At 33.9% G+C, this 12,543-nt stretch overlaps 1 protein-coding gene across 1 annotated transcript; it reads left to right on the plus strand.

Moving 5' to 3' along the window:
- The first annotated feature begins 1,064 nt into the window (after positions 1-1,064).
- On the plus strand, positions 1,065-5,406 carry LOC133691152 (BTB/POZ domain-containing protein At1g03010-like). The gene is made up of 4 exons (XM_062111517.1): positions 1,065-1,435; positions 2,969-3,035; positions 3,274-4,470; positions 4,616-5,406. The coding sequence occupies exons 1-4, from the start codon at positions 1,344-1,346 to the stop codon at positions 5,153-5,155; spliced, it is 1,896 nt and encodes a 631-aa protein (XP_061967501.1). The 5' UTR covers positions 1,065-1,343; the 3' UTR covers positions 5,156-5,406.
- The last annotated feature ends 7,137 nt before the right edge of the window (positions 5,407-12,543 follow it).

Here is a 12,543-nt window from a genome sequence, read left to right on the forward strand (position 1 = left end):
CAAAGTTTGTAAAAAAATATTAATCCAAACTAATCCTATTTATAATAGGTAAAACATATCATAAACAAGTCTCGAAAAATAATAAATGAGTACTAGTCAAAATAGAAAAAAAAAATCTAAATCATTTAAGAAAATAATGATTTTCTCGCATAGTAATTTCTAGACCTTATTTGAAGACCTTTCTGATGTCCGATTGACTTAAAATTTTATCCGCATATACGACAGGACCTCTGAAAACTTCTAGTAAAATTTCAGCCCAATCCATTACTCGGTTAAAAAATTATATTTGTTAGCGTAAAACTATGTAATTAGAAAACAAATAAACCAAAAACTGACTTTAACCTCCTAAAAATTAAAACATGAAAATCTTTTGTATTATCTCATTGACTCAAATATATACAACAAGTTTAATTTCTTGGCCCGTAACTTTGTGATTAACTTTGTGATTGATGCAATTTGCATCTCTAACATATCCTTTGTTTTGTTAGGCTGTTCATATCATTTTAGTAATTACGAGTCTTGAATGTCCAAACTGTAATTCTCAAACTAGGAAGGTTTTTTTTTTTTAATTATTATTATTATTGTGATTTGTGAGCACTCATAAAACATACTCTCTCACAAAAGAAGCTAAAACAGGAAACAGTAATCCCCCATGAAAAAAGCAGCTTAAGTTGGGGGTAATGTGCTTCTCATTATAACATGTTATCCAACTCATCATCTTAATTCCCACTTTAGTGAGCTTTACACATAATATAGAATTAAATTAAGCTAATCTTTATTGCGGGTAGCTTTCACCAGCTATGATTACACCCCCTAAAAGCATTGCAACCCTTCAGGATTCCTGCAGATTTTTCAAATAAAAACCATGTAAGAAAAAAGGCCACACCTCACCGCCTTTCTCCGAAAAGGGCAGTCACACACCTACAAAATTCTTGACTTTAGATTAAGCACATTATAAACACTCATTAAAGTATATATCAAAAGTCTCCTTGAAGAAAAGGTCACCGTTCATATATACTAGTTTGTAGGTCAAAATATTTTCACATAACATGTAAGGGTTTTTTTTTTTTAATCAAATGATTGTGAGTTTAAATTTTACCATGACTTTCACCTCACTCTAGCTTTCCTTTTCTAAATAGAACTAAAGGAAGAGGTGTCCTTTAAACAGCTTTCACCAGAAGAATAATAACTCCTATTCTGGTTTGTAACAAACAAGAGATCATGGATTGTTAAAAACAGTTAGATTCTTGAAAGAGAGACACTTGTTAGTGGGGTTGGTGGTGCAGAACTTTCAGAGTGAAATCTAAGACTGAATTGCCAGGTCTCTTTTTTCTAATAAGGAGATGGGTGTGGTTACAGTAGGTGAATTGAAGCCAAGTATATCAGGGAAGAGAGCATTTCGTCCAAGCTCAAGTATAAGGCATGCTACTGAATGGTAATCTTGTCTTTCCCAGTAAACTACTTTCTAACGAGCTTTATCTCATGCTGGTCTTCATGTCACTAGCTATTACCTCTAATTTTCTGTTTAGTGAGGTTTGTTTCAATATCCACTGCATGATTCAGGAAGAAAATTTTCTGATGCTTGCTATGAGTTTTCAGATGCCCAACCTAGCTAGCATATAATGCTTGAGAGAGTTTTTGTTATTAGAGAATCATTAGAAGTTCAAGATTGTAACAATGTGATTTAATCTCAGGGGAAAGCGCAATTTTTCTTGATTAACAAGGAAAAAAAAAATAAATTAAGGCAGACTGCTGGAAATAGAAAGTGTATCCCCGGAACGAGAGGCCAATAAATTTTATTTTTTTTTTCTGATGAAAATTCTCTTAAATTTGAAAAACTGCAACTTGAATCACTCTCTTGACTATTTGGTTATTCACCTTTTTTTTTTACTTCAACTGAAGAAAAGACTATTTTATAACCTGAAATTTAGAGCTTTGCGCAATTCAGTAGTGTCTTCTGTCTGTCCTGCAATTTTGTAAACTCAGAATTTTGAATTTTATTTCAATCCAAAAAAGAATCTGGTGGATAGATTATAGATTGAAAAAATCAACAAAAAAATAAAATAAAACGATAAAAAAAGCTTTATTGATGAGAATTTATTAGACATCCCTTGAAACACCCAACAACAATCCTTCTGTAGGTCCAAGTAATCCTATGAGCTTGAGTAGCTGATGACCCTAGCCATAAGAGAAGAAAACAACAGTTCATAATACAACTTCAAAAAAGTAAGCATAGAGCATGATAGATCAAACATATGATCTTGACTTTGCATAGGTTCTGCTCGAATTGAACTACAGAGGCATGAGGCTGCAGATCCATTCACATGCTCCATCTTCAAGTCTATGAATGCAATTAATGTTTTATCACTCAAAAGATTAGTTTTTTTTTTTTTCTTTTAGATAAGGCCTCAAACATGTGCCAATAAGCTATACAGTAGTTCATTGAGTATGACAACTTGAGACAAACACAGCTATCTCATAACTCAGAGGTCACCCTTTTGCATCTGTCAGATCTATGTAGGTTGGTAAAATTTCCAATTTGTTTCCATTGCATAAGAACAACCCATTCTGCACTCTGCAGTTCAGGTTTTTTACAGTTAAAAAATATAACCTAATTGCCTACTGCAGTAGACTGCTTGGGCAGTCCCCCTCATCGTGTAATAATTGAGCTCTTGGTTTTTCTATCTGGACCATCATTGTCGATTCAGACAGTCAAGATGGATCACACAATCCATAGATATGAGGTGGTTCCTTCATGCTTAATTTGCCCCTGAAACACTTAATCTACTCTCTGGTCATGTGAATCTGTTTGAAATTTGTGGTTTCAAAAATGGGAGTTCAGGTCTATGGTAGAAGCTCCTATATGGTCTCTAAATTAATGGCACTGACTAACGTGTAGGAATTATTTATTTCTTTCTATTTTCGATTTTTTTTTTGTCTAGGCTTTAATCATTCAACCATTTTGCAGGCCAATTTCTGATGTTTCTAGTGATCTTACAATCGAAGTAGGAGCATCGAACTTTGCACTTCACAAGGTAAGAAAAATCTAGTTCATGCAAATGTGCATGCATATAGAACAAGAGTTTAGGATCTAAAACAGCTTCCTGATCTTCTCACCTCTGATACCTTGACATCAATTGTGGTATTCGGTACCAAAAATAATCTCTACCTGTAAATGTTAAATAAATGGACTGTCCTACGGTGAGAAGAAAAGGAAAAAGATAGAGAAAACTTCACTGGAAACGTTAAATTTATGATTCAAATTCTATGCAGTTTCCTCTAGTTTCTCGAAGTGGAAGAATTCGTAAACTGTTGCTGGAAGCGAAAGATTCAAAGATCTCACGCATAAATATCCCTGCTGTACCGGGTGGACCAGAGGGTTTCGAGCTTGCTGCAAAGTTCTGCTATGGAATAAATTTCGAGATTACACAATCAAATGTTGCTATGTTATGTTGCACAGCCCGTTTTCTGGAAATGACAGAAGATTTTGCAGAGAAGAACTTGGAAGCCCGGGCTGAATCGTATCTAAAGGAGATGGTGCTTCCAAACATATCAATTTCAATTTCTGTTCTTCACCGATGTGAAACTTTATTGCCCATCTCGGAAGAGATCAATCTGGTCAACAGGCTTATCAATGCGATTGCAAACAATGCATGCAAAGAGCAACTGACCTCTGGCTTGTTAAAGCTTGACCACAACTACCCCGCAAAAACTATGCCACTTATGGAACCAGAAACACCATCAGACTGGTGGGGAAAATCACTCGCAATGCTGAATCTTGATTTCTTCCAAAGAGTATTAACCGCAGTTAAATCAAAGGGTCTAAAACAGGATATGATTAGCAAAATTTTGATAAATTATGCCCATAATTCTCTTCAAGGACTTGTTGTCAGGGACCCTCATTTGGTTAAAGGAAGTCTCTTGGACTTGGAGTCGCAGAAGAAACAAAGAGTCATCGTCGAGGCAATAGTTAGTTTACTACCAACCCAATCAAGAAAGTGTCCAGTTCCAATGGTTTTTCTTTCAAGCTTATTAAAAACTGCTATAGCGTCATCAGCAACTACTTCTTGCAGATCTGATTTGGAGAGGAGGATTGGTCTTCAACTTGATCAGGCAATTCTTGAGGACATCCTAATACCAGCAAATTCACATGGAAACAACCACTGCGCCATGTATGATACTGATTCGGTCTTGAGGATCTTCTCTATCTTTCTAAACCTGGATGAGGATGATGATGAAGATAACAACTTGCGGGATGAGAGTGAGATGGTTTATGATTTTGACAGTCCCGGTTCTCCTAAACAGAGCTCAATTCTAAAGGTATCAAAATTACTGGACAATTTTCTCGCAGAAGTTGCGCTAGACCCAAACTTACTGCCATCAAAGTTTATAGCACTGGCAGAACTACTTCCAGACCATGCTCGTACAGTTAGCGATGGACTGTACAGAGCTGTGGATATCTTCCTCAAAGTTAGTAACTCTTCCTCTACTATTCTCTCTTTGTGTTCACAAAAATAATATGCAGCTCCACCTCCCACTTCATCTTCATGCCTCTAGATTTTTCATTTACAAGATTCAAACACCAGTTTGTGTTTTGTTCATGCTCTATTTACAGGTTCACCCAAACATTAAAGATTCAGAACGCTCCCGACTCTGCAAGACCATCGATTGCCAGAAATTATCTCAAGAAGCCTGCAGCCATGCTGCACAAGATGAAAGGTTGCCAGTACAGATGGCAGTCCAAGTGCTATACTTTGAACAGATCAGGCTCCGAAATGCAATGAATGGGGGACACAACCAGTTCTTCTTCGGTGCATTAAACGGTCAATTCCCTCAACGTTCAGGCAGTGGCGCAGGAAGTGGGGCCATTTCTCCAAGAGATAATTATGCATCGGTTAGAAGAGAGAATCGAGAGCTGAAGCTTGAAGTAGCAAGAATGAGAATGAGGATGACCGACCTTGAAAAGGATCATGTGTCCATGAAACAGGAGCTGGTAAGGTCTCATCCTGCAAATAAGTTCTTCAAATCATTCACCAAAAAATTAAGCAAGCTTAACGCCATGTTCCGAATCAACGGACTCAAACCCATAGGGGGGAAGGCTAATTCAGAAACAAGGCTCTTATTTCAGAAGAGAAGACGTCACTCGGTTTCATGACTGTAGATGCGTGCGAACAACTTCAAGTTAAAAAAAAATAAAATTGTACCGTAAATATAGTGTGATTTCGTCTAATATCATCTTGGTGGTTTTGGAGTGTTGATGCTGAGTAGCCATGTTTAGTGAGATCGTCGGCTGCTTTTAACTTTTTGTTTGATGGACACTCGAAGGCAGCAGCCGGAAGATTTGTATTCCAAGGTGATGCCTGGAAAATATGTAATGTAATGCGTTTCAAGCAACTCTTTACTTCATCTACTTTCAAGAGATTTCTGAGGAGAAGAATGATTTCATTACGTACATGCATGAATTACATCATCAGATACTATGGCTAAATGAGCTAATTAAACAATGTGCAACTTTATGTTTGCTTCAGCACAAGCTCGATATTGATTAAAAATAATCTTATTCTCAATTTTATTAAAATACAAAAATTCTATATAAATTGAATTTATGTAAATTAAAGTAGTTTAACTGTTGGTGCAATAAGCACCAATCCTGTAATCAATTCATGGGCTTCATTAACATAAACCAATCAATTACCAAATATGTAAAATAAAAAGCAAAAATCATTAGCTTTTTTCTCTTGTTAAAATCCACTTAACCACGATATATATACTAGAGTTGTTTGTATTAGCCCAATTATATCAATGGAATTCATTATTGCTAAGCCCATAGCTCTACTGTCCAAATCCCTTAAAATTGATAAAAGCCCAATTGGCCTGGCTCGCATGCATTCCTAGACCAATATTTTTATTATTATTATAAGGGGCAAACAATTGTTAATTCCATTCCAGCTAATTGGAACCTTACATTTTTCTTTTTGTGGTCTTGTGTTGTGTGTGTGTGTATATATATAATTTTAATTTTAATTTAAAGTTAAATTAACTTGAAATTATACAATTCAATCACAATGTCAATTATCTAAATATAATTTCAAAATTTAAACATTCAAATTTAGTAACTACTAGATCGTTGGTTTACACTATACTGTGGGTCAGATCAATTTTCTTAACATAAAAAAATGTTTAGGCGTAGCTAATGTTTTTCAATTAGGAAAAAAATAAAATTATGTGGGAGTTAATCCTATGTGACCCGATTGACTTGACATGTCCAATAACAACTTAAATGATTGGTAAAAGCGTAGATTGACTAAAAAAATCAAGACAACATTTGTTTTTTTCAATATTAAGACGAATAAAACTGCATCGACCTAGATCAATCATGATTAACCTTTCAAATATGCGATTTAGGTCCAAGACAACTTGGATGAAACAAGTTATAAAGATCAATTCTCAATCAACATAATGTTGAAAGATGAAATTAAAAAAAATAAAAGGGAAAGCAAATGACCCAAGCCAAGATGTCAAATCCATGATTCAAGTCATAAGACTTTGATAACTCCATAGAAAGTAAATCAAAATAAATTATAAAGCCTAATTCTCAATCAATCAAATGTTGAAGTGTCATCACGTGCATGGAATCGAATGGCAGACGTGCCTCTTAGAATGAAAGGTGGTTGAGTTTAATCATAAAGTTATGATTATAGGAGTCACCACTTAGTATCATAGTCAATATGAAACTTATGGTCTACGAGAGTTTAGGTAAGAGGACTAGTTGTGTAGGGGGGAGATGCATCACCCCCAGTATACCTTATCTATGGTAAGTTGTATTGTTAATTTATTGTTATTTTAATTCGTATTTCTATTTGTTGGTCTCATCTAAAATTCAAGGTATATTTCCTTTCATGAGAAAGTCTCTACCTTATTGGGTAAAATTCTAACCACTCTAAGGCTCAAATTTTAACATCACATTTATTTTCTATTTTCTATTTTAATACCTAAGGGTATACTTTACAATGTAATTTTATACCCTGAATATTAAAATCTACAACTAAATTTTAACACTCTAAATGCTAATTAAATTAATTAATTATTGTGAGATTTTTGATACTTTGGCCAAACCCTAATGAATAATCATAAACTAGTTAAGATATCAATTTTATATTTTTAAAACATGATAAAAATGTATTTTTTTTTAAAAAATATACATGAAAAACTTTTGAAATTTGGACGTATGCAATTAAAATATTTGGTTAATTAATTTTTTTATATTTTATCCTCTTTTTTTTTTACCATCTATTTATCATAAAAAAAGTAATAAGAAAGTGCAACACACACACACATACAATCTCTTTTTTACTATACTTTTTACTCCACAATTACATGTTTACAAACCATCAAAATTCAAAATTATAACAATAATTTAAACACATATATTAAACATTTAAAATTAAAAAAATCAACCTTTCAAAAGTTGAAATAATTCGGAGAAGTTGTGGAAACTCAAGTTCCATGCCGGAAAACCTCTGAAATTGCAAAAATAATCCACGTGCTGCCTTTGGTAATGATGAAAAATAGGTGGATTGGAAACACTTCTTTCTTCTTTTTCTTCCTATACTAGTGGTGAGGGATATTACCACTTGCAAAACCAAGAAAAATCCACAAAAAATAGTTCATTTTATTTTGATTTTTAGTTTTAGTTTTTTCTTTTCTCTTATAGGTGGCTAACTTGGAGAAGAAAGAGAGTTGCTGGTCATTGGAGAGATAGAGTTGTGGATGGCTTGGATAAGAGAGGAGAAGTCGTTTGGTACTCACAACAGTGATTCTGCTGGAGTTGGCGTTGTTGGATCTACTATTGGCGGGGGTTGCTTTGATGTTAAGGAGTTGGTGCTTGGTGATGAAGGAATGTGGTCAATGGTGATGGTGTTTAGCTAGCGGTGATGTCAGCTACGAGGAAATGGCTAGACACAAGGGCTTTTCACAATGTTGGTGAGTTGATTTTTATGGTGGCTTCAGGTGGATGGATGAGAGGAGGACACCGTGAGGTAAAGGATTGCATAGTAGGGGGTTACTCATGGTTGTTATGAGCTGTGGTGAAGAGCAGAAAGGTTGGCGTGAAGGTTGGTATTGTGACTAACCATCGATGAGAGGTTGATAGCCATGGGTAAAGAGGAGGGAGCTGTCTTGAGTAGTGGTGGTTCATGGATGGTGGCTGACTTACGGATGAAAGGTGTGGCTAGTGTTTATGGAGAAATGAAAGGTGAAGAGAGGAAAGACTTTGATATTTTTATTTATATGTTTGCCTTTTCTTTTTATAGTAAAGGGATAAGGGAGAGATCTGGTTCTTTGGTTTTAGTTTTTTTAGGTTGGCAGCTGGTTTAGGTTTATTAGGAGCTTGAGTTTTTTTCTTTTGTGTGTGTTGAAGATTTGAAGAGAAAAGTGTGAGAAAAATGTTTTTTGATTTTTATTTATTTATTTAATTTCTTTGGCCTCCCCCACTTGTGTGACATTCCTTCACTATTTTATAGGCAAAATGTTTTGTCTTCTTTCTCTCAATTGCTTGGTCCTGAAGCAACCTGAGTTTTTTTTGTCTCATTTTCTTCCTTTTCACTATTGATCCCTTTGCTAATTTATTAATTTTTTTTTAATTAATTTTTGTATTTTGAAAAAAGCAACATCAATGTCGACTCAATGAGAAGAATTAATTAGTGATTTTTTTTATTAATACTTGAACGTGTTGAAAATAGATTTATGAATTCTTTTGAAAAGTTGTTGAAATTTTGAAAATGATGAAAATACATAAAGAACATTTTTTTTTATATTTTGAAAATATTTTCAAAATTAGTTTATGATAATTGTCACTCTTTTTATAATACTTATGACAAAAAGTCTCATAAGAGACATTTGATAGTAAGCTTATAAAGAAGAAAAGATAAAAGGATATGGATATTACCAAACAAGAAGTTATTGATCCTTTTGAAAGTGTTAAAAGTGAGAGCTTGAAAGCGCACAAAAAAAAAAAGATATGGCTAGAAAGCACATAATTTGAAAGGTGAAGGCTTAAAATCACACTCTAAAAGAAAAAGATAGGACTAAAAAACATATTATCTAGTTGGTGAGGGCTAAAAAACATACAAAAAAAGAAATTAAATAGGGTTAGACAGCGCATTATCTGATGAGTGAGGGCAAGAAAACGTATTATCCAATATACGAGGATTAGAAAGTGCACTCAAAAGAAAAGAAATAGGGCTATAAAGCATACTATCTAATAGGTGAGGGCTATAAAGCTCACTCAAAGAAAATAAATAAGGCTAAAAAGCGTATTATTCGGTATGTGAGAGATAAAAATTGCACTCGAAATAAAAGAGATAGGGCTAGAAAGTGCATTATCTAATAAGTGAGGGCTAGAAAGTGTATTCAAAAGAAAAAGATAGGGTTAAAAGCACATTATTCATTATGCGAGGTCTAGAAAACGCACTCAAAAGAAAGGAGATGGCCTAGAAAATGCATCATCTAACAGGTGAGAGCTAGAAAGTGCACTTAAAAGAAAATGGATAGAGGTAGAAAGCATAATATTTGATATGTGAGGGCTAAAAAGCACACTCAAAAGAAAAGAGATAGGCTTACAAAGCGCCTTATCTGATGAGTGAGGATGGGAAAACACACTCAAAACAAAATGGATAATGTTAGAAAGCATAATATTAGGTATGCAAGGGCTAGAAAACGTACTTGAAAAAAAAAAGATAGGGCTAGAAAGTGCACTATATGATAGGTGAGAGCTAGAAAGCGCACTTAAAATAAAATGGATATGGCTATAAAATGCACTTTTTGGTATGCAAGGCCTAGAAAACGCACTTGAAAGAAAAGAGATAATGCTAGAAAGTGCATTATCCGATGGGTGAGGGTTAGAAAACACACTCAAAAGAAAATGGACCAGGTTAGAAAATACGCTATTTGGTATGCAAAGGTTAAAAAGCGCACTCGAAAGAAAAGAGATAGGGCTAGAAAACATATTATCTGATATGCGAGGGCTAGAAAATGCACTCGAAAGAAAAGAGATAGGGCTAGAAAGTACACTTTTTAATAGGTGAAGGTTAGAAAGCACCCTTAGAAGAAAATCAATTCTAATATGCTTTATAAAATCTAGGTTTTTAAGCAGTGAGAGCCTTGATGGGATGAGAACATTGCTAGATTTTTTTGCTACAGTCGTACTCGACCTGACCGGGTCCAGCTCATTTAATAAATAAATAATATAATAATATTCACATATTAAAAAAATAGTTTTAAAAAAAGGGAAAAAAATTCAAATTTTCCAAAGGGCATTTTAAAATATTTGTGGGCCCCTTGCATATTTTTCCAAATATTTTGCATAATATCATGCTATAGACTTAATACAGATCCGATATTAAAAATACATGGTTTTCTCCAAAAGTTTTCTTTAATTTTTTTTTAAAAAATTAAATTAATTTTCTCTTTCCAAAAACACAAAAAATATATTTTGTCTTTGTGCATGTGGCCAAATCCTAAAGGTTTTTCATGTATATATTTTAAAAGATAAAATCACATTTTTATCATTTATAAAAAAAAAATACAAAAATAGATATCATAATCAGTTTATGACTATCCATTTGTGTTTAACCAAAATACCTAAAAACCCATAACAATTATTTTGTTATTCAGAATACTAGGACTTAGCTATATCCAAGAAATAAATAGGTATAGCCCTTAGAACGATTAAGATTTAACCTGATACAGTAAAAACTTCCTCACGAAGGGAGATTTACCTTGAATCTTAGGCAAAACACATGGACATAAATGCGACTTAGAATAACAATCAAACAATAATGCAACTTACATTAGATATGATGCATTGGGGGTGATGCGTCTTCCCCTTATACAATTAGTCACTTACCCTTTTTCACCATCACTTAAGAGGTAGACCCGCCGTTCAATGATGTGCACGCCATGATAGGGCTGGTACAGGTATTGTTGATTGGAAAAATGTTGTATTACACTAGAGTTTCTGACTCTATCCACCCATTATTTCTTCAGGTTGAATTGTTGTAAAAGTCATAAACTGATTGGACGGTCCTTTATTAGGGACATTCTCGAGTGTTTGCTCGAGCATGCTAGTGATGCAGACCATGTTAACCTTCAAAGAATCTAGCTCTTCTTGGAAGTGGGCATTATGGCGAGCGCGTTCTACATCTTTCATACTTCTTTGTCATAATCAAATGTTGTAAACTTTGAGGATTAGAGCTTTTTGGTGACCTATATGTCAACCAATCATATGCTCACGTGACATTTAAACCTTAAAGCATGAATATATGTATGCTTATGGATGCGAATGTATGTATACGTACATTGAATATGGATTAACTTGTTCAAAAGGCTAATCCATGACTTATTTGTTGAATACGAGCACAAATCCTTAATCTGATTAATCTGTAAAGATCTGTCTCAAGTCCTCATCTTTGTTAAATCCCATATACATTAGAGAGTACAAAACAAAAAGGTGGGTCTAAGTCCATTTCATTAAAAAAAATATAAAATAGTTCTTATATGCAGTAATTTCCCAGCTTTTGTCCTTGGACAATTCCCTCTAGCTAGTTACATCATCTAAGAGTCTTGTCTGTATTAAAAAAAAACTCATGGTCTTAGCTCAATAAATCATGTAGAGTTTAGGAATGTTGATCAAGTCTACCTTGATGCAAAATGAATTATTAGAGAGTTCATATCTTAAGGGCAGGTTCTAGACATTACATGAGGGATATGCTTACTACCTAGTTTGAAAATGGTCTATGATTTACCCAATGAACACCTTTTATTTGGCAGTAAAGGGATTTACAAGGAATGATTGGGGCATAGTATGACTACCATTACAAAGTACACACTCAGCTCATAGTTGGATGTTTCACAAATCTGAACCATGACTAAAATTCATGAGGCACATTGCTTCTCCCCACCTAACCTAGAATTGAGTTTATTCTCAAAATTAAAATGCATGAACATAAAAATAGGTGGATCATGAACACCTCTTTATTTTTTTTCTTGCACTAGCGGTGAAGGATACTTCTATTTGCAAAACCAAGAAAAATCCATAAAAAGCAATTCATTATATTATGTTTTTTTACATATCTGATATTTAGTTTCACTTTCTTCTTCTCTTTTACATGTGGCTGGCGTGTGAATGATGCAACCATATTATTCGATAGTTTCATCCATATTTAACTAGTGTTTTGCCTATGTTTTATATATATAATGCCTTGATATTCTTTTTTTTTTTATGTTTTGAAGGAATTTTTGGAGGAAAGATGTAAAAAAGAGTAAATTGGAGGTAATTGACAGATTTGATCTTTAGTTGATGTTTTGTGCAGAGCGTAAGCTCTAGAGGTCGAAATGAAGTGATTCCAGTGGCATTAAAAATCTAGCATTCATACCTTTCTAGAAATCTAAAGCAAGAAAATAAAATAAGGAAGAACATGAAAATCGCAGCATTCAAAGTCAAATCTCGCAATTTGCTAGCATTGACCTTTGGCCATTTCGACT

The sequence above is a fragment of the Populus nigra genome, chromosome 4 (genome assembly GCF_951802175.1).
Source record: "Populus nigra chromosome 4, ddPopNigr1.1, whole genome shotgun sequence".
Taxonomy (NCBI): domain Eukaryota; kingdom Viridiplantae; phylum Streptophyta; class Magnoliopsida; order Malpighiales; family Salicaceae; genus Populus; species Populus nigra.

What these genes read in the sequence shown, in the direction of transcription:
- LOC133691152 (XM_062111517.1), top strand. Translation starts at nt 1,344, where the DNA reads ATGGGTGTGGTTACAGTAGGTGAATTGAAGCCAAGTATATCAGGGAAG. An exon ending in CGAACTTTGCACTTCACAAG is followed by an intron (nt 3,036 to 3,273) that starts GTAAGAAAAATC and finishes AATTCTATGCAG; the next exon opens with TTTCCTCTAGTTTCTCGAAG. An exon ending in CTGTGGATATCTTCCTCAAA is followed by an intron (nt 4,471 to 4,615) that starts GTTAGTAACTCT and finishes CTCTATTTACAG; the next exon opens with GTTCACCCAAACATTAAAGA.